We start from the raw sequence: 27,206 nt of genomic DNA, 5'->3' as shown, positions 1-27,206 counted from the left end.
TCAGGCTCTCTTCTGATTTCCAAGTTGACATTATATGATTTTTTGGTACAGCTAAGGCTATCATAATAAATCTTTTTTGCGCTTCATCCAGTTTGAGACCTAATTCCTTACTACTTATATTACTTAGAAGAAAGATCTCTGGATTTTTTGGTATGTTTTTTGTGATTTTATTTAGATTTTCCCAAGAGTTTTTCAGTTTCTCACATGCCCAAATGTGTTGTTCCCATTTCCTTCTTACAGCGAAAACATCTATCTGATAATGTTGGATCCCTTTTTTTTTAAACTTTTGGGGCGTGATATATAACCTGTGTAACCAATTATACTGTATCATGCGTACCTTGTGTTTATTATATTCTTCATAGTTCCAGAACATAACTTTTCCCATGTTTCATTTTTTAATTTTGTTTAAATCTTTTTCCCACTTTTATTTGGGTTTATAGCTTATTTCATCATTTTCCTTCTCTTGCAGCTTGATGTACATGTTTGTTATATATCTTTTAATTATCATTGTGTCTGTAATCACATATTCAAAGCTGCTTCCTTCTGGTAATCTCAGTTTGTTTCCCAATTTATCCTTTAAGTAGGCTTTCAGTTGATGGTATGCAAACATTGTACCATGAGTTATTCCATATTTGTACTTCATTTGTTCAAATGATAATAAATTATTTCGCAAAAAAACAATTTTCTATTCTTTTGATTCCTTTTCTCTCCCATTCTCTAAAGGAAAAGTTATCTATTGTAAAAGGGATTGGCTGATTTTGCGTCAATAATAATTTTGGTATTTGGTCATTTGTTTTTTTTTCCTTTCTAAGTGAATCTTCCATATATTGTGTAAATGATGCAATATGGTGAGCTTTTATATCGTACCAGCTTTTCATCCCACTATATATCATCCCAGTATATATTCCGGTACCTTCTCCCCTATTTTATCTACTTCTATCTTAGTCCAGTCTGGTTTTTCCCTTGTCTGATAAAAATCTGATAAATACCTTAATTGTGCTGCTCTATAATAATTTTTAAAGTTTGGTAACTGCAAACCACCTTGGTTGTACCTCTCTGTTAATTTATCTAACGCTATCCTCGGTTTCTCCCCTTTCCATAAAAATTTCCTTATTATTCTCTTTCGTTCATTAAAGAATTTCTCTGTTAAAGGGAATTGGTAATGTTTGAAATAAGTATTGTATCCTTGGGAACACATTCATTTTAATGCAGTTTACCCTCCCTATCAACATTAGCGGTAATTCTTTCCAATGTTTTAAGTCTTCCTGCAATTTCTTTATTAGTGGCTGATTATTTAATATGTACAAGTGGCTTAAATTATTATCTAACCTAATACCTAGGTGTTGGATTGCTTGTGTTTGCCATTTAAATGGCGATTCTTTTTTTAAATTATGTATAATCCGCATTACTCATTGGCATCTCTTCACTTTTATTTGTGTTGATCTTGTTCCCCGATATTTCTCCATATTCCTTCAATTTCTTATGTAGTTCTTTTATTGGTTCTGTTGCTAAAGCGAACAATGAAGGAAATAATGGACATCCCTGCCTAGTTGACCCACTTAATTTAAATTGGTTCGATACATGTCCATTTACTGTTACCTTCGCCAGTGGACCATTATATAATGCTTTCATCCAATTAATCTATTTTTCTGGTAGATTGAACCTCTGTAATACTTTAAATAATTCCATTCTACCTTGTCAAAGGCTTTTTCTGCATCTAAAGCAACAGCCTCTGTTGGCTTCTTATTTCCTTGAACTGCATGAATTAGATTAATAAATTTACAGACATTATCCGCTGTTCGTCTTTTCTTAATAAATCCAGTTTGATCTTGTTTTACTATTTTTGGTACACAGACAGCCAACCTGTTTGCTAATAATTTTACTATTATATAATCTGAATTAATTAGAGATATTGGTCTATATGATGCTGGTGTTAGTCGATCTTTCCCCTTCTTTGGTATTACTGTAATTATTCGCTGTCTTAAATGAGTCTGGCAAGTTTTGTTTCTTCTATCTGGTTCATTACTTCCAGGAGAGGAGGAATTAACTCTTAAAATGTTTTATAGAATTCTATTGGGAATCCATCCTCTCCAGGCGTTTAATTGTTCGGCAGCTTTTTTAATGCTTCCTCTATTTCAAATGGTTTTATCCGTTTGTTTTGTTCCTCTTCTTGCAATTTCAGCAGTTCAATTTTAGCTAAATAAAACTCTTCTATTTTATCATCTTTCCCCTCATTCTCGGTTTGGTATAATTGTTTATAAAATTCCTTAAAGTTCTCATTAATCTCCATTGGATTATATGTAATTTGTTTGTCCTTTTTCCTTGATGCCAATACAGTTCTTTTAGCTTGTTCTGTTTTAAGTTGCCAGGCTAATATTTTGTGTTTTTTCTCCTAGTTTGTAATACTTTTGCTTTATTTTCATTAAGTTCTTCTCCACCTTGTACGCTAGTAATGTTTGGTATTTTATTTTTTTGTCTGCCAATTCTCTTTTTGTTATATCATCCCTTGTTGCTAGTTCCTTTTCTGTACTTACTCTTATCTCCCTTTCCAACTGTTCTATTTCCCGATTGTAGTCCTTTTTCATCTTAGTTACATAACTTGTTATCTGCCCTCTAATGAAGGCTTTCATTGCGTCCCATAATATAAATTTGTCTTTCACTGATTCCGTATTTATTTCAAATGGTGGGGAGCTGGCTGATGGAGGACCTCAGTTTTCTTCAGGCTGACTTCCAGGCCAAACATTTTGGCAGTTTCCGCAAAGCAGGACGTCAAGCGCTGAAGAGCTGGCTCTGAATGGGCAACTAAAGCGGCATCATCTGCAAAGAGTAGTTCACGGACAAGTTTCTCTTGTGTCTTGGTGTGAGCTTGCAGGCGCCTCAGATTGAAGAGACATCTCCATCGGGCACACAAAACTCAAAACGGTCAACCAGTTTACCTATCTCGGCTGCACCATTTCATCAGATGCAAGGATCGACAATGAGATAGACAACAGACTCGCCAAGGCAAATAGCGCCTTTGGAAGACTACACAAAAGAGTCTGGAAAAACAACCAACTGAAAAACCTCACAAAGATAAGCGTATACAGAGCCGTTGTCATACCCACACTCCTGTTCGGCTCCGAATCATGGGTCCTCTACCGGCACCACCTACGGCTCCTAGAACGCTTCCACCAGCGTTGTCTCCGCTCCATCCTCAACATCCATTGGAGCGCTCACACCCCAAACGTCGAGGTACTCGAGATGGCAGAGGTCGACAGCATCGAGTCCACGCTGCTGAAGATCCAGCTGCGCTGGATGGGTCACGTCTCCAGAATGGAGGACCATCGCCTTCCCAAGATCGTATTATATGGCGAGCTCTCCACTGGCCACCGTGACAGAGGTGCACCAAAGAAAAGGTACAAGGACTGCCTAAAGAAATCTCTTGGTGCCTGCCACATTGACCACCGCCAGTGGGCTGATAACGCCTCAAACCGTGCATCTTGGCGCCTCACAGTTTGGCGGGCAGCAGCCTCCTTTGAAGAAGACCGCAGAGCCCACCTCACTGACAAAAGGCAAAGGAGGAAAAACCCAACACCCAACCCCAACCAACCAGTTTTCCCTTGCAGCCGCTGCAATCGTGTCTGCCTGTCCCGCATCGGACTGGTCGGCCACGAGCGAGCCTGCAGCTGACGTGGACTTTTTTGCCCCCTCCATAAATCTTCGTCCGCGAAGCCAAGCCAAAGAAAGAAAGAGAAGATTTATTTCAAAGTACATTTTAATTGGCGTTCAATAAACTCTCTAAATTCCTGCCTTTTAAGTAGCATGGAGTTTAACTTCCATCAATATGTTCTTGGTGGGATGTCCTCCAGTTCTATTGCTAATAACAGGGGTAAATGAACAGATAGCAATCTAGCTTTATGTTCAGTTTTCCTAACTCTCCCTTGAATATGGGCCGACAACAAAAACATATAAATTCTTGAGTATGTTTTATGCCTACTCGAATAATGTAAGTATTCCTTCTCCTTTGGGTGTTGTTTCCACCATATATCCATAAGTTTCATTTCCTGCATTGATTTAACTATAAATTTGGCCACTTTATTCTTTTTGCTAGTCTTTTGTCCAGTTTTATCCAACATTGGATCCAAATTATGGTTAAAGTCCCCTCCTATCAATATATTCCCCTGGGTATCTACAATCTTCAAAAAAATATCTTGAATAAACTTTTGATCCTTTTCATTAGGTGCATATATATTGAGCAAATTCCAAAATTCTGAATAGATCTGACTCCTTATCATTACATACCTCCCTGCTGGATCTATTGTTTCCTCCTCTGTTTTAATTAGTACATTTTTATTAATTAATATAGCTACACCTCTAGCTTTTGAATTATATGATGCTGCCGCTACGTGCCCTACCCAATCTTTCTTTAATTTTTTATGTTCCACTTCAGTTAGATGAGTTCCCTGCACAAATGCTATGTCTATTTTTTTTCTTTTTTCAGTAAATTTAATAGCCTCTTCCATTTAATTTGGTTATGTATTCCATTAATATTTATAGTCTTATAATTCAACATGGCCATCTCATACCCTGTTTTCACCTCATTTCTGCTTCCTCCCAACCACCACCCCCCTTTTCCCCATTTCCATCTCTCAGTTTTCCCTTTTTAAGCTCAATGTATGACCACACATTAAAATCATAAAATTACTCCCACATCCAATATTCCCTTAGCCCCAGATGTTCCCCCCCCCTCTCTAAGTTGCCCCTTATCCCTTGCCATGCACCCACAACTCTCCTCTCCATTTGGATTGCGAACCCGCTCGCAAGTATCAATTGATTTCGCAGTGATGGTTATTCTCTCCCACCCAACCCCCATACCCCCAGAAAATACTTTTTTTTGCACATATAGCAAAGCTCACCCTCTTCTTTTTCCCTCAATATTTCTTTTCTTCCCTTCTCTTTCCCTTCTTTAGTTCTTACATATACATTATTTTAACATCTTTATATCTATTTTATCTCCATTCTTCATTCTCTCTGTCTGCAGGCATTCTGCAAATTCTCGTGCTTCCTCCGGATCCGAGAACAGTCTGTTTTGCTCCCCAGGGATAAATATTTTAAGCACAGCTGGATGTCTTAACATAAATTTATAACCTTTTTTCCATTGAATTGATTTTGCTGTATTAAACTCCTTCCTCTTCTTTAAGAGTTCAAAACTTATCTCTGGGTAAAAAAATATTTTTTGACCCTTGTATTCCAATGGTTTATTGTCTTCTCTAATTTTATTTCTTGGCCTTCCAGTATATTTTCTCTTGTCGTATATCTCAAAAATTTTACTAAAACGGGTCTTGGTTTTTGATGTGTCTGTGGTTTTGGAGCTGGTGTTCTGTGTGCCCTTTCTATTTCCATTCCTTCCTGTATTTCTGTCATTCCCAGGACCTTTGGGATCCATTCTTTTATAAATTCCTTCACATTTGTGCCTTTTTCATCTTCCTTTAGGCCCACTATTTTTATGTTGTTTCGTCTACTATATTTTTCCAACATATCAATTTTCTGAGCTAACAACTTAAGTCATTCACTTCCATTTCTACAGCCGTTTCTCGTTCTTCCACATTTTCTAATTTTTTCCCTATTTCTGTCATGACCAGGTCTATTCTATTCACTTTTTCTTCTGTACTTTTCATTTTTCTTTTCATTTCATTAAATTCTAATGTCAACCATTCTTTTAATGCTCCCATTTGTTTATGAAAAAAAACTTTATTTATTTTCTGTCCATCTGTTTTACCTTCTATTTCTCTGTGCAGAGCTTGGTCGTCTTCCTCTTCTTCTGTGTCTGCACCTGTGCTTGTGTCTTCTCTTCTTTGTATCTGTGTCTCTTCTGACTTTCCTGGTGAGTTGCTTGCCTCACTTTGCTGGGCTGCTTCTTGCTTGGCTTCTTGCTGTTGGTCCTCTTCTTCTGGGCTACTCATCTGTTGGGCCTCCTGCTGCTGTTCTTCTTTGCTTTCACTCCCTTTCCTATCGCTTTCCTCTTCCAGCTGAGAGCCTTGGTGTCGGGCATCCTTCAGCTGGTCGCGCTGTGTTTGCCCGCTCCTCAGCTGAGCCCCCCTCCCGTCGGTGTTCTCCTTCTCCTTAGTAAGTGCACTTCTGTTTGGCTCAGAGAGCCATATTTGCAGTCCAGCGGTCGTTGGGGGGCGGGGGGGTGGGGTCGCAACTCTGCGGGGTCATCACCAATCTTGGAGAACAGGTGCTCTTCTCCATAACGCCTCCCTGTTTCTTCAGGCAGGTAAGGCCTTCTCCTTTCTCTTCTGGCACCTTTTCTTTTTTTCCCCTTTGTTTTTACTTTTTCCTTTTTGGGTGCCATTTTCTTTCTTTTCTCTACAACTTTATCTTTTATTTGTTATGTTTTGTGTTTTTTCTTCACTTTATTTCTTCTTTTCTGGAGAGGGCTGGTATTCCCCTACTGGCCACTGTTCCATCACGTGACTCCCTCAGGTGCTGAAGACTTCCTGATCGTGTCAGAGGTTTGGACCCCAAGCTGGGGTTGTGGGAGAGGCCTGTGGAGGTTGTGTGTCCCTGAAGGGACTCTTGCATTTCTTTATCCTTTTGTTCGGGCAATGCTCATGGTGACTCTTTGTTTGCCTTTGCATCAGACAAAAGTTGAAGTACGTCACGTATATTAAATGTTTAATGTATTATTACATGACAATAAAAGGAGCCTTTGTAGCGGCATTCTCTAGTAACTGTCCTCAGTTTGGGTTTTGCCAGGGAACTCTTCAAACATAGGAACAGGATTCCATGGTGTGATTGGAGTGATTGATTCGAGTGGTATGGGAATGCTGGTAAAAATTAAGATGTGTAAAGATGATGACGTGCTCCTCACGTGCAGTCGTTCATCCCCCTTCTGACAGTTTTGGTTTGGACCTTGTACCATTTTGCTGCTTACTGCTGAAAAGGGCAGTCCAAATTTGCCGTCTGAAGGTCATTTGAGCCAGGAAGAGGATTTTAAAACTTAATTGGTGCTATAGATGGTCTGTTGACTGCTGTTGCAGGACAACTACTTTCTTGCTCTACAAAAGGTGTTAATTGGATAATACAAGGAGAGAGTTGATTTTGTCTGAGGGAGACTGGGAAAAGGGAGATAGAGTAAGGGGAGACAACAGGGAAGAGCGGGGGTGGCGGGGTGGGAAGGTTTAATGAAAGCCAGTGAAATCAATATAAATGCCATCCAGTTGGAGGGTGCCCAGATGGATGATGAGGTGTTGTTCCTCCAATTTGCAGGTGGTCTCAGTCTGGCAGTGCACGACACCATGGACAGACATGTCAGCAAGGGAGTGGGATGGGGAATTGAAATGAATGGCCATTGCTATTGTAATGGACAGAGCTGAGCTGCTCAACAAAGTGATCTCCCAGTCTGAGTCCAGTCTCTCCAATGTGGAGGAGACCACAGTGGGAGCACCGGATGCATTAGATGACCCCTGCAGGTTCACAAGTGAAATGTTGCTTCATTTGGAAGGACTGCTTGGAGCCCCAAATGGTGGAGAAGGTTGGGTGCAAGCGGAGCTTCTCCTGTGGTCATAGGGTAGGCTTCAAGGGGACGATTGGTGGGAAAGAAGGGAATATGTGACTAGTGGTGGGATCATGTCGTTGATGCTGGAAATTGTTCAGAAAGATGTTTTGGATGAGGGGCTGGTGAGGTGGTAGGTGAGGACAAGAGAAATCCTGTCCTTATGGCAGAGGGGGGCAGGGCAGATGTGTGGGTAATAGAGGGTATATGGGTGAAGACCAAGTTGATGGTGGTAGAGGGAAAGCCATGTTTGAAAAGAGGACATCTCTGATGATCTGGCATGGAAGTCCTCATACAGAGTGCAGATGTGAAGGAGACAGAGGAATTAAGAGAATGAAATTGAATCTTTATAGGGGACAGGGCGTGAAGAGGTACAGTTGAGGTAGCTGTGGGAGTTTGGTGGGTTTGTGGAAGATGTCTGTCGAGAGTTTGTCTCCCGAGATGGAGACAGATACCAAGGAAAGGGAGTATTTTGCTAGAGATGGAACAAGTGAATTTGTCAGGATGGAAGTTGATAGCAAAGTGGATGAAGTAGATGAGCTCATCATGGGTGCATGAGGCAGCACCAAAGAAGTTGTCGGTGTATCAGAGGAAGAGATGAGGGAGGGGCCTTGTCTGTGACATGGATTACCTGCACTAAAGACTCTTTGTATTTCAATAATTGCTCTGATAAACATCTAACCGGTTAGACTCTGAAATATAAAATTTAAATTATAGAACATTACAGCACAGTATAGGCCCTTCAGCCCATGTTCTGAAGTCTTTTGAATGTCCCCATTGTACCAGGCTCGACCACCAACCTTAGCAGTGCATTCTGGGCACCCACCACTCTCTTGGGTGGGGGGGGGGGGTGGTGGGAGAAACACCTCTGACATCTCCCCTAAGGTTTCCTCCTCTCGTCTTAAATAGATATCCTCTGGCATTTACTACTGTTGCCCAAGAAAAAAGGATGCTGGCTTTCCACCCTATCTCATCTTGTACACCTCTATTGTGATTCTTCTCATTGCTTGAACGAGAAAAGTCAGAGGTGGGGTTGACTTATGTGTCATGTGGGTTTGAATGTGGTTGTGGATAGCAATGTGCTGTTGTCTGCTGTTCTAACAGCTTGCTGCAGAAATTGGCACCTGTGCCAAGCACTTTGGGTTCCACTGCCACCTGGTGTTCAGCTCTGTGCTGGCTGCATTTCCCCGAACATCCAGTATGTGATTCTGATACTGTGTTCTCTGTTGCCTGGTTGATTCTTTGAGGCTGTGTTGAGACCAACAGGTCACAAGCGGTGAGCACTATTTCCCAATGGCACATTGAGAACTTGTTTAATTTGTAGATCTTTAGATTGTGGTTAGAAAAAGGACACCTTTGCAGCATTAGGGTTCAAAGCTATTTAAATTAAATTTTAAATTTAATCATACAGCACCGTAACAGGCACCGGCCCATGAGCCCTTGCTGCCCAACTACCCCATTTAACTTACAATCCCCATACATTTTGAAGGATGGTGGAAAACTGGAGTGCCTGGAGGAAACCCACACAGTCATGGGGAGAATCTGCAAACTCCTTCCAGACAGCACCGGATTTGAACCCGGTCGCTAGCGCTGTAAGTGCTGCCCGAACTGCTATGCTAGTTGTGCCCCAGTATTTCTGACTGCACTTCTCAAAATTTGTGCAAATATATTGCCTATGTCAAAGCAGCTTGCTGATGCATAATCTTGATCATTTAAATGTGACCACATTTCAAACCTGTGGCTCCTGCTAGGATTTTGTCAAACATGAAGAAAAATAATTCAAAACCTTGTGTCACTTCCTTCAGATTACTTTGTCTCTTGATGATGCCTTTGTGATCTGAACCAATCGGTTATTGTGCAGTTTGCAACATCAAAACTCTCCAATCTTGCCTAACAAGTGTATATTTATATTTTGTTTCTGGTTCCTTAAATAATTTTATGGCTAATCGGAGGTTGTTTTCATTTGATTAAAGCATATGGAGCTGTGTTCCCAGTGCAGCATTCAGATAATGGGGCCAGTGTAGACATTGCCTGGCTCTCGCACTGAAGTGTAAATGTTGCTGAAGCTTCATTCTGCTTCAAATGGCTCCCCACCCTGCTCAAAGTGGGATTCAAAAAATTGGCTGGGTTTGGATGAGGGTCCATGGAAAATGAGGGGTGGGAAAGGGTGGTGAACAAGAAAGAGGTCTGTGGGCAAATAATGTTGAAATGGTGGAAGGAGATTGGGGTTGTTAGTTTTATTTTAAAGTTGGGGTTGCGTTCTGATTAAACCCATCGTAAGTGGAATGCCATACGCAAAACTGCTGGAGAAACTCAGCAGGTCCAACAGCATCCATAGGAAGTAAAGGTCACCAACGTCAGATTTAAGGTATTGGATGCTTGGTAGGCAAGCCTGTTGAGTCCTTAGTCTCTGGTGTGCATGATGCAAAGATACTGCTGGAGAAATTCAAGTACTAAAGTAAGGCCACAAAATTTGTACTGCTTTGTTTTCAGTGAAATGGTTTATTCCAGAATTAGCTAATAGTTCAATTGTAAATAAGATGATTGAGAATTTGTACAGCAGTTTTGAGTTGAATGGAGTCTGCTCTCTGTACAATATTGTCCTTGGAATCCGTACTGTGAATTGAAGTGTATATTTCTCTCAACAGGTTGGTGACATTGTGAAAGTGACCAGGATGAACATCAGTGGTCAATGGGAAGGTGAAGTGAATGGCCGGCAAGGACTGTTTCCCTTCACTCATGTCCAGATCATCGACCCCCAGAACCCTGAGGAGAATGAGTGACCTGAAGGTGTGAACATTTGGTCGCCTCCATCTGCCTGTTCATCACACAGTCAGCATCAGCCTTTGGTGCGTCGCTTCCAGACTAAAGGGGAACACATCATTTGCCATGGAAATGCGATTGGGTTTTTGAGTATCTGCTTAACTGCTGGAATTTAACTTTTCTGTCTGAGCTGTTCCCATGTACCATTAAAACTACATGATTACTAATAATAAATGGAAATGCAGACAGGAAAGGAGCCTCCCTCCCAGTACCACGATAGGTTCAGCTACAGATTGGAAGTTTTAACCAACTGGGTTTAGTTGGCCAAGCCTTTCACAATGGAGTACTCAAATGGATATTCCTCCTTCCTGCATTCATTAACTCTGGCATGTAGGGATGCTCCTGGGACTACTAGATTCAGCGTAATCTTGAGTGATCACCGCATCACAGCTGAGTGAATAATAACAGGTTCTGAACTCAAAAGAATCTTTTTAAATCATTTTCAGTATATTAGCCTGTGGTGCCATATACGATAGGTAGAGACATCATAATTTTGTTTGGATACAATCCTAGCTTTAGGTCACAACCATGGATGTCACTTTTGCAGTTCTGTGACGCCTGTAAACTGAGCTTTTAAAGGGGAAACACTGGGTAGACAAGCAGAATTGCCCTCAGTCCAGAAAGATTGCTCGGTGTGGGCTGAAGTGTACCCCAAAATCATCAGATGGGGCAGGTCATTGTCAACCTGAGACTTTCTGGGATTGAGAGTTGGTCTTTTACAGGCTGGTCCAGAGGCTCGCGTTTCACTCAGTAAGAAGCTTTTCATATCTGTAGAGGGAGGTCATGGTTCCATTGTTACAAGTAGCTTTGTCTTTGCTGTTTTTTTTATAAACAAAAATAGAATGGTACACAAAATATTTAGGTAATCGGCAGAAATTATTCTGGTGAAAATATTTGTGCCTTTTGGAAGTGGTTTCCAAAGTGAAAGTTTCTCAGTCTGCATTGATTGACGATGCTCTGTGTCGGTCAATTCATTGAGGAAGCCCCACTCCAGCACATGCATCACTGAGCAGTGTCCTGGTCCCATCAGGTCTCCTCCCAGTGCAGGGGTCCACAGGAGTTGAGCTTGAGGAGCCAGTAGTTGAACGTTTTATTGCTGTGATGTGACACACACTTCCTCACACATACACACACAATGCAGATGCATGTCTGTCCTCATATTCTAGGGAAAGGAATTGATGCCCCCTTAAAACAACCATTTCTCTTGAAGTGAACTTCCTGTGATTTGCTCCTTTTTCTAAGTCAGTTATTCAATATTTGAAACCTCACATGTGATTTGAATATAGGTGCACAGACTTAATGAAATGGGTGTAAAAATTGTCACCCAGAGTCCAACACTAAAATCCATCACTTGTCAACACAGTCATTACCCTGCATCACAGATGACTAGTGATTGCTGCACCTGTTTGATGTTAATAGGCTGATAATTTTGTAAATGTAAAAATCTTATTTTCTTGTAAATAAGATTTACCAATTGCATCGATACACCTGTGTATTACAATACATAGAGACGGCAGTAATGTGTTCATCATGGTCACTCACTCGGTGGCGTGGAGGCTCAGAGCAGCAGGGATTATCAGATGGATTGCTTGTTCTGTATTGGGAAGGTCAGCTCTTCTGCAGCTCTCCATGGCTCACTGTTTGGGGAGATGTAATTGCTCACTTGAGGTTGTGTCACCATCAAACCAAAGGATGTACCTAGTGCCTAAAAAAAAATGCTGTGGAAAGAGCATTTTGGGGGAGATTAGGTATCATTGTCTTGCTTATTTTAACACTTGGCTTTTAGAATCTAAACAAATGTAAGGACTGGTGAAAAAATCATTTTTAATCTGTTTTTTCCTGATGAAATTCTAGCCTTGCTGAGTGAACAGGCCTTTAGTCCTAATGAACAAATCATTGATGTGTTTCGACCTGTCTCAGTATATCTCCTTGTACTAATGTTTTGGACCTATTTTATTTTTATGTCCTTCAAACCACTATCAATCCCTTGGTAGGCATGCCAAGCTCTTACACTGGACTCCTGAAACCCTCACATTACCTTGAGAACATTTGGTGGCTGAGGCTTCTTGATTCTCCTTTTGGAATTAAATGGTGTGGTGCAGGAAAGGGAGCAAGCTCCCACAAACCGCAATGTGATGATGACTGGCACGAGCTCGAACTCACTAGCTGGTGTTTTGTGTGTGATGAGCAGAAACCGCTGGTGATGAGTGCCCAATCAACCACCAAGAAACTGGCCCAAGTGCTCCCATGTTTTAATTCAGCTCAGTGGCTCCTATTCACCTGTGGATAGGAGGTTAGTGTTGCACGTACCTTATACAAGTATAACTTCTAGGCACAAGTCAGAAAGCATGTGGAAATCTTTGCTCCTCAAAGTAGACATGGATCATTTCCATCTATTAGATGAATGTTATGGACTTGAACCCATCAGCTTATTTTCTTGGGGTTGGGTTTGGTTGGGGGTAGGGGGGGAGGGTTGGTGTCAATAGTGCTGTGCTGTAGTTTACATGGAGATAATGGGGTTGAAAAGGAGGAGAATCTTCACAATGTGAGATATGGAGCATGAAGTGATAGAAGTGTGAAACTGCAGGTAGATGTTTCTGTGTTGGTACAGCACAGTACTAGCCTTTCCGCCCACAATGTGCTGACCCATGCAAACCCACTTCATCAATTTAACCTTCCATTTTTTTCATGTGCCATGTTTTTTTTCAATATCCCTATTGTATCAGCCTCCAACATCACCCACGGCAATACATTCCAGGCACCCACCACTCTGCACAGAAAAAGCCTACCTCTCACATCCCCTAAACTTTCCTCCACTCACCTTAAATCAATGTCCTCTGATATTGGTCATTGCCACCTGGGGGAAAGGTGCAGGCTCTCCCCCTATGTCTCTCATAGAACCATTGACCAAAGCAGAATAATTGAATGGGGGAAGTGAAGGAACCAGAAGAGAGAGGATAAGATGCAGAGAGGTCATCAAGAGAACTATTGGTCAGCCTGCAGCAGAACTTGTTTAATCAACACAGAGCAAGGCTCCTTGAGGATGAACTGGCATGTGTAGTTTGTGCATATATTTCGTGGTTGTGTTACCTCCCATCAAGGACTTCTATCCTTGTGGCAATATCAGGCTTCCTGTCCCCAAAAGGCATTTCAGACGCTAGGCGCTTTTAAACTGCCTCATCTGGGTAGTCTGGGACCCAGGTGTGTTTAATGGGTCGAAGGTGCTCCCAGCATCTTTTAACCTGCATAAGGATCGCCTCATTAAATTGCCAACCCGGCGATTATAAAGGGGGATCCCGCCCCCGCGATGACACGGTGAGTGACGTGTCATGTACTCACCAGATGAAATGAAGTAAAAGATTTTAACCTTACTCTTCCTGGGAAGCCTGTTTAAACCATGTTATAATGTCCCCTTTCCTCACCTGCACTGCTGAGTTCCTCCTCTACATTTGAACTTGGCGCCAACATGCTGCCCGGTGACGCACGTACACAAGTGCTGATGTTACCGGAATAACTGGGTTGTTTTCAGGCCGTCAGTGGACAAGAACTAGATAAGTTTAACTGGGTTCCCTGACTACCTCCGAGGTAGGTCAGGGACCCAGTTGATTTAGGAGCCTTTCAAGCTGTTTTGTGAGAGGGGTGCTAACTAGGCAATTAACCCCATTTTACAAGGCAGCTTGAAAGCACCTACTGTTGTCCACTGGTCCCACTCAGTGTTGTAACAGGAAACCTACACAAAGGGAAAAAATGAAAGGTGGAGGTCATGAGCATGGAATAAGAGTACGCATGCCTTAGGTCATTGGCACTGAATGCATACCTCTTTATTCTCACCATCACACATGTCCTTCCTTCTTCATAAAGTACTCAATTAGGATTGGCCCATTTCCTCTGGACCCAGCCATAATATTTAATTTAGTGATCAGTGCAGTAACAGGCCTTTGTGTTCCACGAGTCCACATTGCCCGATTAGATCCATGTGACCAATTGATCTACTAACTCCACACATCTTTAGAACATGGAGGAAACTGGAGCACCCAGAGGACACTTTCCTCCTTCATACCTGAGTGGATCCCTCCTTTTCCTAACTACACTCTTGCCTCTAATATAATCCTAGAGATTGCTCTTGCTCCTATTCCCCAGGATATTTCATGGCCCTGTTCAGTTCTCCTCATTTCTTTTTCAAGTTGTTTGCTCTATTCTGTGAAAGCGATTACTCAGGGAATAGGAGATTCTCTTTCACTGTTGCTCATGGTGCATAGTATGTCTGGGAGGTTGTCATCCAATACTGACTACCGCTGAGGATACCTGCCCCTGCTCTGCTGTGATCTTTGTGGTCAGAGAACTGCAGGCAGTTAGCTGTTATTGGGGCAGTTTAGCCATGAGGAAGTCCACAGGAAGGGAAACCTGTTTGCCAAAATCATGTGTGATTGGAGTCTATCTTGCAAGCGTTGGAGTAGTAGAAGACTAGGAACCTGAACTAGAATGCAGAGGGAACAACACGTGAGGGATCAGACAGCTAAACTACAATTGGGGGGAGTGGGGGTGGAGGAGCACAACTGATTGCCTCAAGATTAAGCAGTCATGAAGATCATGAATATATTTCAGTAACTGTTAGGATCTTTTGCTACTGGGCATCAATGATCTGAACATTTGGAACATGACAGCTTTTCCAATTGATGCGAAACCCAGGTTGGTATGTGGAGCTCAATGTGCCAATTTGTTGCATTCTGACACTTCCAGAAATTATCTCTCTTGGGCTGGTTGATGATATCTGTCTGTAACTGCAAAATGTAGCAGCTGCAATAAATCAGAGGTGAAAGAAGTGGGTGACGGGAATGCTCAGCTCTAAAAATAGTGCCATTGATAAACAGGTTGGTAACTAACAGAAGATGCCCGATCTACGTTATCTCTGGGTTTTGAGGGTCTCAGCATCCTTGCACTTAGTTTGATAGGAATGTGACTTCCAGAAAATGTGGGCACGTGGATAATGCACGCCAACTCTTTAAAAATTTTGAGAGTGAAAACCAAACAGCTAGTTTTACGTCACCATTCAATCCCAATGTTTCCAAAAAAAATCGCATGCAATGTGACTGAAACCCCCAATATCCTCAGTAGAAATTCATTCATTCACTCTACAAATTTCAGCATTTGTATAATGTTGCAAGATGTCAGCTTTCTCTGTAGTACTGATAGATATATACTACCAACAATTCATGTTTTAAATACTTTTATTTCTTTGGGTCATACATTAAAACATTTTACTTTGTCCAAACCAAAACTTCCTCGACTTGGGTAGGAAGCCTCTCAAAATGCTACTTGCTGGAGGTGTATAATACCTTAATTGCCTGGCCTTTTATTTTTCTGACCTCACAAGCCTTATTTAACCAAGCAAGAGAACCCCAAACCATGAGACACTATTGCCCCAATTCCTTCCTTCAATAGGTGAAGAAGCTTGTACAAATTCAATTCTCTGTAAGCTCTGAAGATTCAGTAAAATAGAAGATTTCACTGAGGTTTTCAAGTATCTCTGTAAATACAATCCTAGCTCTAGCTCACAACCATTGATGTCACTTTTGCAGTGCTTTTAAAGGGGAAACACTGGGTAGACAAGCAGAATTGCCCTCAGTCCAGAAAGATTGCTAGGAGTGGGCTGAAGTGTGCCCCAAGACATCAGATGGGGCTGGTCATTGTCAACCTGAGACTTTCTGGGATTGAGAGTTGGTCTTTTACAGGCTGGTCCAGAGGCTCGCGTTTCACTCAGTAAGAAGCTTTTCATATCTGTGGAGGGAGATCATGGTTCCATTGTTATAAGTAGCCTTGTCTTTGCTGTTTTTGATATATATAAAAAAAATAGAATGATACAAAATATCTAGGTAATCAGCAGAAATTATTCTGGTGAAAATATTTGTGCCTTTTGGAAGTGGTTTCCAAAGTGAAAGTTTCTCAGTCTGCATTGATTGACAGTGCTCTGTGTCAGACAATTCATTGAGGAAGCCTCACTCCAGCACATGCATCACTGAGCAGTGTCCTGGTCCCATCAGGTCTCCTCCCAGTGCAGGGGTCCACAGGAGTTGAGCTTGAGGAGCCAGTAGTTGAACGTTTTATTGCTGTGATGTGACACACACTTCCTCACGCATACACACACAATGCACATGCATGTCTGTCCTCATATCTAAGGGAAAGGAATTGATGCCCCCTTAAAACAACCATTTCTCTTGAAGTGAACTTCCTGTGATTTGTTCTTTCTTCCCCCCCCCTCCCCCACACACCCTTTTTTTAGTGAATTATTAAATATTTGAAGTAGGGCACATTATTTGAAGTATAGTGTGGAAGTAGGCCCTTCAGCCCAACTTGCCCATTCCAATCATATCTTCCCACCAAACAGTGTTTGCCCTAGATAACCATTCGATCCATGTATTAGTGCATTTTTTTTTCTAAAAATGTTGCAATAGGACATGTGTCAAATACCTCCTCCAGCAGTTTGTTCCACACAGCCACATCCCTCTGTGTGTTTAAAAAAAAAAAAAAGTTTTCCCTCAGGTTTCTGTTCAATCCCTTCCCCCTACTCGTTAAACCCATGACCTCTGGTTAGTGACTTCCCTGCTCTGGACAAAAGACTCTCTTCACCTGATCAATTCCTCTCATGATTTTGTGCACCTCTATGAAATTCCCACTTGCTCTCCAAGGAATATAGCCCAAGCCTGCTCAGCTTTTCCCTATAGCTCAGGACCCCAGATCCTGGCAACAACCCTGTAAGTCTTTGCACCCTCTATGGCTTGACAACATCTTTCCAACACGTAGTGAACAAAACTGAACATAATACTCCAAATGGGGTTTCGCCAATGTCTTGTACAACTTCAGTGTGGCCTCCCAACTTGAGTACTTAATATTCTGACTGATGAAGGTTTAATGGCGGGTAAAAACTCACCCAAGTGCAAAGCTCAACTCCTCCTGTCAGTAAACTCACCCTGCATCACAGATGACCAGTGGATGTTGGATCCATTTCATGTTAATGGGCTGATCCACTGGTAAATTGGATTTATTAATTGTTCCAATACACAAGGTACCTGTGGAATAATTGCACAAAGACAGCAGTAATGCGTTCATCACGGTCACTCACTGGGTGGAGTGGAGGCTCAGAGCGGCAGGGATTATCAGATGGATTGCTTGTTCTGTGTCAGGAAGATCAGCTCTCACAGCTCATTGCATGGGGAGGAGAAGCAGCTGTCCACTTGAGGTCCCGTCACCATCAAACCAAAGGATGTACCTAGTGCCTAAAAAAAAATTCATGCTGTGGAAGAGCAGTTTGGGGGAAGATTAGGTATTGTTGATTTGCTGATTTTAACAGCTAGCTTTTGGAGTCTGGTCAAGTATAAGGATGGTGTGAATCTGTTTTCCCTGATGATATTCTAGCCTTGCTGAGTGAACGGACCTTGGGTTCTAATGAGGTAGCAGTGCCAATGTAATGAGCTGTCATATGCAAATCATTGATGTGTTTGGACCTATCTCACTATATCTGCTTGTACTAATGTTTTGGCCTTGAATTGTTTTTCTTTCCTTCATCAAACCACTATCGATGCCTTGGCAAGCCTGCCAAGCTGTTACACTGGACTCCTGAAATACCTTGAGAACATGTGGTGGCCTAGATTTTTCTTTTCTTGTTTTTGCATTTTGAATGTCTGATGGGTTCCAGTTTGAAAGTGTTTCCCCTTTACAAGTCAAGAGCACCCGACTGCCTCACTTCCTGCTTCACTTGCCTATGTTCGCCACATTATAATCAGGCTGTGCCATGGGGAGGAAGTAGCACTGGCACCTGTGGGTCTGGTAGGTGTACCACAGGAAGTGAAGCCACTCAGCCCATCACTTCAGCCTTTGTCACTTCCCACTCATCTGCTGTGTTTGCAACACATCAAATTAGCAGCAGCTCTTTGATGCTTGGGTGTGATCACAGAAAATACCTCTAATCTACATCATGCTACTATAATTTTTGTGTAGAGCTTTTGCTGTTTGTTCTAAAAGAACCATTAAATGCCTTTTGTTTAACATTCTGCAAATGGGAGCATTTGCCTAATAATGTTTAACCATTGTCTGAATAAACCTTGTATTTTAAAAACAAGTATTAAGTCCCGTAAACTGCTGCAATCCCAGTAAATCTGTAAAATGCCTTGTTACTTACGTAAATGGGCAATGGGTGCTTTTGATTTGCTTTCAGAAGTTAACAGTATTACAAAATGTGGTCTGTTTTCTGGGGACATTGAGGGCATGGTTTTTTTCTTGTTCACAATGTAGTATCTGAAGTAGTTTTCATCATTGAATTCAAATGTAGAAATGTCCCTGGCAGAGTCGGTCGGTGTCTGTCGTGCTGGTTTGTGTACAGTTGGTAAAATTTACATTCAGTTTCATTTTTCCTGTACAATTTCTGAATCTGCATCATTCATAGAACTCGTGTGATACTGGATTGGAGCAACATAAAGAACAAAGGGAAAATGTTACATGCCTTGCTGCTACTCCAGAGCAATGTGGTCTTGGGAATCAGGAAAGAGTCCTCCTGGTGGATTGGGAGAAGGTTCTAGGATTTGGGTGGGAAAGAGATGAGCCATTAATCAAAGATAATCAAAAGGATAGGCTGTATGTACAAGGTAATTAAGCTTACGGAACCGTTCCAGGCAACATCTGCAACGTACACTGGGTTTAGTTTTTACACTTTACTGTGGTCCGAAGTTTATATTGATGTGAATGAAGCATTTGATCACCATTGTGGCTTCAATATCCGGAATCGCTGATGAATACTAGAAGCCACAGGCTGCTAATGTGTGTCTGAGTAATGTACCATGGCAGTCGCAGCTTGAAGTATAACATTTCCACCACTGTCAGTTTGGCAATGAGTCAGTACTGGGCTAATTTTAGCTCATTTTTTCCTCTGTAGAGCTGTGGTGAACATGCTTTTGCTCAGAGCTATGGCTCTGTCCCCAAAATCAGCTGCTAATTTTTGATAATGGCATTGGCTACAATTGCAAATGCTCATTTCCCAGCCGAGCCACAAGCAAGCCTCTCCCATCAGGGCAGGGAATCTAGAAACACCTTAAGGAAAAGCCCTGTCTTCATTTACATTGAGTGTGTGGAAGGCTGTTGCTGTGAGCGTGCATGTGTGTGCACTGAGGGAGACCCATGTTTATCGACTGAAAAATGAAGAGTGGGGAAAGATGCAGTTGACTAACATGGGCCTCAAGTGGTTAATGTATTCATTGCTGTGAGAAGCAGCAGCTTCTTCTGGTTAACTGTATATCATTGCCCACAAGTGTAGTAGTTTATCTGATGTCTGGCTACTGTGCCTGAAGGATTTTGTTTGTTGAGCTTAGGAGGAGTTATTCATATCTCTCATTTTAACTGCTGCATTTTTTTTCTGTTCCAATCATGGTTTGTCATTTTATTCCACCACTCTTACCCCTCAAACCTCGTCCCCTGACCATTTTAGTTAAATTTGAACATAACATTTTTGGGAGTGTGTTCAACACTGAAATGGAAATGGTACAGATGGCTTGAAAAGATATTTGGATCGTTACCTGAAACTTAATAAAATGATTAACTCTTGTAACTGTATCATTGTTTTACTGACTGATCCAGAATTGTTCCAAGCTTTGTTAAACTCTGCAAGAATCTCCCATTCTCACACATGAGGACTATCCTGCCATCAAGGAGGTCCATCTGATGAAGCTTCATTGCATTCCTGCTGTTCTTTACAGGGGTAGGGAGGGTAGGCCTGTGTACACCTCCAGTCTAAGCTTGGCCCACAAAAACTGTTCTGTAATTGCAAATCAACTCTGATTTGTGGGTGAGTTGAGGTAAGCTCAGGATCCCTGAACAGGATCTATTACATCATCTCACTTCTTAACAGACTGAGCTTTTTTTGGCTGCTACGGTAAATAACTTGCCACATAACTGCCTCTACGTCCATACGAACAGGTGTAGATGTGGCCACTGTGTAGCAGAGCATCTGCATTCTGCGCCAGCCATCTCGAGCTTCTGATCGCATGTCATTTCGATTCCCTTTCCCACACTGGCCTTTCCTTCTGCCTTTTTCACTGCAAGTGTGAGGCCCAAACACTAGAGGAACAGCACCTTGTATCTGGATGGTCGAACAAATGCCTAATGGTATTCCCCTCCTTGAGTAACTTCCCTGTGCTCCTTTCTGATTCTTACTGGTCCACAAAGATCAATTACAATTTTTTTTGTGAAATATTTCAATAACAATTGGGTCCAGAGCAGTGATTCTCAACCTTCCCTTCCCATTCACATCCCACCTTAAGCAATCCCTCACTAATCACAGAGCACCGATGGCATAGGGATTACTTAAAGTGGGATATGAGTGGAAAGATTGAGAACCACTGCTCTCGAAGCATACAGCAGAAAAATGGGTCCTTTGGCCCTTCTAGTCTGTGCTGAATTACTATTCTGCCGAGCCATACTGACTTGCACCCATTCTATACACCTCCCATCCAAATATCTCCAAATTTTTTCTTAAATGTTAAAATCAAGTCTGCATTCACCGCGTCAATTGGCAGTTTGTTCCACTCTCTGTGAAGAAATTCCACTTCATTCCCTTAAATTTCTCACCTTTCACCCTTAACCCATGTACTCTGGTTTGTATTCACACCTGACCTCAGTGGAAAAAAAGACTGCTGGCATTTACTCTACCATTACCCTTCATAATTCTGTATACCTCATCAATTCTCCCCTCATTCTTATATGCTCCAGGGATTAAAGATTACCTTTGCATTGTCTCCCTCCCTCCTTGTAACCAAAATTTATTTCCCCCTTACCCCCAATCAAGCTACAGCTGCCCATCATTTGTACCTCTGGTCCCATCCATTGCACTGACCAAGTCTGTCTGCACCCCACCCTCCCCCCCCTCCCCATTTTGGGCATCTCCCTGCATTCAGTCCAGATTTAATGAAGGGTTTAGGGCCAAAATGTTAACCATCCCTTTGCCTTCACAGATGGTGCCTGACTTACTGAGTTATTCCAGCAGTTTATTTTGCTCATATCACAGTATATCCAATTTCCACTGCCTAGCGCTTCATATATCTAAGATGTTTACATCCCCTGAAGCCTCACAGTAATCGCTGACACCCAGTTTCAAGTTTAGATATATCAGGTAACCAATCTGTGCTATTGTATGCTGGGACAGACAGGGCTATGGCGTGGAAATTGGTGGTCATTTCAACGTGGAGTCAGGTGTGTCATCACTTGTTTGTGCTGGTGAGTGAGATAAAGGAATAGAATCTACACAGGAGACAGGGTGGGAAGAAGTGTAGATGACAACGGGAGTGAATGGGTTTATCAAAGATGTCAAGATAGTTTGCTGAGGTGGAAACAGAAACATTGAGAAAGGGGAGGGTTGCCAGAGATGGCCCAAGTGACGAGGAGGTCGGGGTGGAAGTTCACAGCAGAGGGGTTAAAGTTGTCGAGCCCATCATGGGTGCAGGAGGCAGCCACACTACCGCACTGGACACAGCGAGAGAGGAGAAAGTGGATCAAAACATTCAGACTTCACTGTCCCAGGGTAGGCTGGGCAGCCATGAGAGGCCAACCTGACCAACATGGTTTTCAGGGCGATCCCCTTCTGCCTATACTTGGTCCAAATCCCTCGAATCCATAAATCTGTTCAAATGTCCTTAGAATGTTAGTGCGCTGGCAGCTCGTTCCAGATTACAGTCTGAGTCAAAACACTTCCTTTCAGGTCCCTCCTAAATCTTTTCTTTCTCCTTAAACCTATGCCCTCTGGTTCTAAAATCATCTTCCCTGGGGAAAAAAATGACCTCCCCCCCCTCCTTGTGATTTTGTCACCTGACAGCATCCTTTGTTCCAGGGAATAAAAACAGCCTATCCAACCTCTACCTTTCACTCAACCTTTCCAGTCCCCTCAACACCCTGGTGAACCTCCCTTCTGACTTACCAATGGCTGGGTGACCAGAACTGTGGCCTCACCATCAGCTGAATCACGAGGCCCCAACTTCTGTACTTTACATCCTGCCAAGTAGAGATGAGTGTGCCTTCACCACCCCGTCCATCCACCTGTGTGGTCACTTTCAGCAAACTCTGCCCCTCTACCCCCCAAGTCTCTCTGTTCCTCAATCCTCTCCAGGGCTCAACGATTCACTGTGAATCCTGCCCTGGTTTGACCTACTAAGATGTAACACATCCCACTTGTCAGAGTTAATCAGATTTATGAGACATGATCTCTCACACACAAATCCACACTACCTCCAATCAGCCCCTAACTATCCAAATCCCTTCCAACCACTGATGTCAGGCTCACTAGCCAGCAGTTTCCTGACTTGGCCTTGCTTCCCTTTTTAAATCACCAGTCTTTCAGCACTTCACCTGAGGCCAAAGATCATCCCTCCAGCCCGCTTTTCCTCCAAATATACCTGTAGAATCTCCTGGGGTTCTCCTCTGCCCTGCCTGCCAGCCCCATCTTCTTGGCCTCCTGTATTCAACAAGTGATTCACTTGATGCCCATTTCTTAAAATCTGCTGTGAGCTTCCTTCTGACCAGACCACAATATCCCTCAGCAACTTCTCCATTGGCTCATCCCATTTTCTCCACGTCAAAGGTGCAGCCATGGATATTCACATGGCTCCCTGCCACACCTGTCATTTTTGCTATGTTGAGCAAGGCTCCTCAACTCTGCCTCCACTTCACTGTCGATGACATTGGGGCCTCGTGCACCCGTGATCAACTCGTCAGCTTTATCCACTTTGCTGCCAACTTCCACACTGACCTCAAATTGACTAGATCCATCTCGGTCAACTCTCCCCTTTTACCCTTTTTTCTTACACAGCGATCCCACTTAATTTGTGTGTGAATGACCCGTCTTTAAAGCCAGCTCAGGTCATTCACACTGAACCGTGAAAAAGCTGGGTTGGTGCAACCTTTTTACACAGCAACTGGCATCCGGGAGCAAAAGGAGGCGGGACCTGCAGCATCACAGTGTCGGCGCCCTGTGTGATGTATAATGTACGTGCCGGGCAGTGACTTCGTTGCCGCCGTTATCAAGTTTGAAGCTCCCGCACACATTCAGTGTCATCAATGCGTCACAGCCTTCGATCGTCCTGGACCAGGGAAGCCGGGTACGTCTTCCATATCAGCTCTGATACTACTCACCTTGGAATGAAAATGGACCCCCCCCCCCCCACCATCCTGTGTTTGTTGCGTTTACACAAGTAAGTGAAGTGGATAAAGGGGGGAGGGTTAATTTCCGTCTTGACAGCTGTGTAAAAGGGGTATCTGAGGGTGGGGGAGTTAATTCCCATCTTAATGGCTGTGTAAAAGGGGTATCTGTCTCCATCTCCAGAGACAAACTATCTGTAGACATCTTTTATAAACCCACTAACTCGTGGTTATGTCGACCATGCCTCTTTCCACCCTGTCTCCTATCAGGATTACTCAATTACTCCGTCCCTACTGCATTGTTCCAGGAGGGGAGCAATTCCACAGGAATACAGAGGTTTGTATGTCACCCAATCTCATGCTGGCATTTACTCATCTATACCTATCATAATTTTGTATACCTCTATCAAATCATCCCTCATTCCTCTACACTCCAGCGAATAAAGTCCAAACCCGTTTAACCACTAGGCCCTTTCAAGCAGGGAGAGCGCCTGTCTCTAAAGGCAATGGTTCTTCGCTTTTGTACCTCTGAACGAGCTGTGGCTGGCTCTGAGGCACCAATTCCAACCCTTCTCAGGGAGTGATAATCGGTAGAGCGCTGCACTTGACCACTTTTCCTGAATGTACAGCTGCTGGTTGGGGGTGGGCTGATGATGCTGTCAGCCCACAACCCATCTCCCCACTCACCCCTCTCACCCTTCTCCCCACTCATCCCTCTCCCCACTCACCACAACCTCCTCAGGGCAGGGGCAGTGGGTGGGAGCATTCGGGGCAGTGGGGGTCATCAGGGGCAGCCGGTGTGGGCTGTACCGGGCTGCTTCAGCCTTCGGGGCCGCTCTCTGCGCCTTAAAACGCAGCAGAGCAATGGTCGTCTTCCCTCCCCCCTCATGCAGCTGGAACTGTTCTGCGAAACAGAGCGGTTCCGGGTATGTGGGGGATTATGGGTAGGGAAGAGGGCCATTGCTCTGCTGTGTATTTATGACGGGTGGCGTTACAGCTCCATCAGATCCAAAGGGTGCCTCTCAATATGACGTTTTCAATCCACTCTTGTAGCTGGACGCCAGGTGGAGGCCAGACATGAAATGGCCTTTTGCCTGTAACTGACTTGCTCAAGCCACAGAAACATCCAAGTAAATCTTCTCTGTACTCTCAATACTTTTTAGACCGACAGCACTGTAACAGGCCCTTTCGGCCCACGAGCTCATGCTGCCCAATCAAACCCAATTCACCTACAACCCCTGGTGTATTTTGAATGGTGGGAGGCAGGGAACCAGAGCCCCTGGGGAAAATCCACGCAGACACGGGAGACACATACAAACCCCAGTCCCGATCACCTGCGCTGTGACAGCGTTGTGCTGTTGTGATATATCTCCTGTAGTTAGGTGACCAAAACTGAAGGAGAAACAGACAGGTACATGATTGGATGGAGTGGCAGAAGGAAAACATTTAAAACATGAAACTTTATCAGAGCTCTTGTTACCCTGAAGAATTCCGCTGGCACCATCAACAACTATTTCAATACTCAATAGTTCAACCTTTTAGTTCGGAGCCACTGTGGAGAGCTCTATGGTACACCTTGTCCTGTCTCACACTGGGCTTATACCTACACACCTCGCACTGGCATGTACTCACACCTCACACGAGCTCATACTGGGCTCACAACTGCAGGGTTCACACCTCACACTGACGTGCAGGTGAAACTTTTAATTGACACAATGGTTGCAATGTGTATGATGTGTGAGTTGACCAGAATTGTCCATCTGTTGGGGACCTGGCCGGGTGTTTTCATTGACTGGTTTTTGTTCGCCTTGACAGAGTGCATTCCCAAACTCCCCGAGTCTGTTCCAGTGAGCTTGTCGACACCCCCGTGTCCCCAGTGTGGTCCCTGAACCACTTGTTAATTTTTGCCCAGCTACATTCACTGACAGACCTTCCAGTGCATTCACCAACCCACCTGTATGGAGTTTGCATCATTTGAGAGGATTTGAACTGTATTTATTGATCCACTGGACTGGGCCTGGGGACACATCGAATGATCACATCCAATAGTGGAGCTGACAGAAGGTAGTTCTCCTGCTGCTCTTTCACATTACCCTTGCTGGGTTTCCACTGTCTCCAGTTCTGGTTCTATTCAGTCTTCTCACTCGTTCAATGGGTCGCTACATTCATGGAAAGGAAGTGAGGCTTTAAAATGCATCTGTAACAGAAACTGGGGCAAACACTAGGCTGAGTGACCTTGTCTGGAGAAGTACGCAGAGGGGTACGATCCTGAGATCACTGGGGGATCAGAGGTGGAGATGGTGAGCAAATTTAGGTTCTTGGAAGTCACTATCTCGGAGGATCTTACCTAGACCCAACAGACCAATAGCACCGTGAAGAAAGCACATCGGCGCCTCTACTTCCTCAGGAGTTTCCGGAGGTTTATTATGACACCAGAAACCCTGGCAAATTTCTACAGAGGTGTGGTGGAAAGTGTGCTGACTGGCTGCATCTCAGTCTGGTATGGGGACACCAATGCTCCTGAGCATAAAGCCCTCCAAAAGGTAGTGGACACAGCCCAGGACAACACAGACAAAACCCTCCCCACCATCGAGGACATTTACAGGGAAGGCTGTTGTTGGAGAGCAGCAGGAATCATCAAGGATCCACATACCCAGCACACACTCTGTTCTTGCTGCTGCCATCAGGAAAGAGGTAAATTTCGGCATATAAGTCAAGTTGTGAAACTCTCAAAATAAATTCACAAAAAGGAGAGGTTGTCTTGCACGTCAGATAAACATTTGAGAGTTAAAATCATCAAATAAACCAGATTGATGTCAATTCAACATAAGTCGATGTTGGAAGCACCTCCCCACCATTGGTGATGCCACTCTTCACCTCCCCACCAACTGGCACTGCCATAACCGCTCCAAGCTGGGACCCTGAGGTCGCCGCTACTGCTTGGTAGGCCGAGGGTTTTTTTACTTAAATAATTTACAGCTTTGTTATTTGCGATTGGAACATTTCTTTTTTTAAATTGTGGGTTGCTCCTGGGAAGCCCGAAAAATGTACGCTGGATTTACCATAAAATCCTTAAAATTAGCTGATATGCCAGTTGACTTATATGCTGAAATATACGGTCAGTGACACAAGACTCACACCACCAGGTTCAGGAACAGCTGCTTCCCACCAGGCTCGTTTTTTTTAATTTTTTTATTTTTCACACTATAAACCATATTGATCGATACATACATTTTCCTTCTTAAATATAGAGTGTCATTTTCTCCCCCCCTTCCCTCCTTCCCTCCCTCCCTCCCTCACCTCCCCTCCCATTTATTTAAAGTTCAGAATATAAAATACATTAAACCCATTAAACAATGTTGTCACTCAATAAAAATAAACAAGAAATTCCACTGAGTCAGTTCTTTTCATTATCTTCTCCTTCTGTCATTTTAGGTGGTAGATGTCCCCGGTAGGTTTTCTCTATTGTGTTTCATGTGTGGCTCCCATATTTGTTCAAATATTGTAATGTTATTTCTTAAATTATATGTTATTTTTTTCTAATGGAATACATTTATTCATTTCTATATACCATTGCTGTATTCTCAAGTTATCTTCTAATTTCCAGGTTGACATAATACATTTTTTTGCTACAGCTAGGGCTATCATAACAAATCTTTTTTGTGCTCCATCC

At 43.1% G+C, this 27,206-nt stretch overlaps 1 protein-coding gene across 1 annotated transcript in view; it reads left to right on the top strand.

The window, feature by feature from the left end:
- Window positions 1-19,955, top strand: part of crkl (v-crk avian sarcoma virus CT10 oncogene homolog-like) — a 54,469-nt gene extending 34,514 nt beyond the window's left edge. The window contains exon 2 of the mRNA XM_069933577.1: window positions 10,186-19,955. Within this exon, the coding sequence (XP_069789678.1) occupies window positions 10,186-10,320 (135 nt within the window). The 3' untranslated portion in view covers window positions 10,321-19,955. The remainder of the gene's footprint in view (window positions 1-10,185) is intronic.
- Window positions 19,956-27,206: the final 7,251 nt, after the last annotated feature.

The sequence above is a fragment of the Narcine bancroftii genome, chromosome 4, assembly GCF_036971445.1.
Source record: "Narcine bancroftii isolate sNarBan1 chromosome 4, sNarBan1.hap1, whole genome shotgun sequence".
In the NCBI taxonomy this organism is placed as follows: Eukaryota; Metazoa; Chordata; class Chondrichthyes; order Torpediniformes; family Narcinidae; genus Narcine; species Narcine bancroftii.
This window is presented reverse-complemented; position numbering and strand designations above follow the sequence as displayed.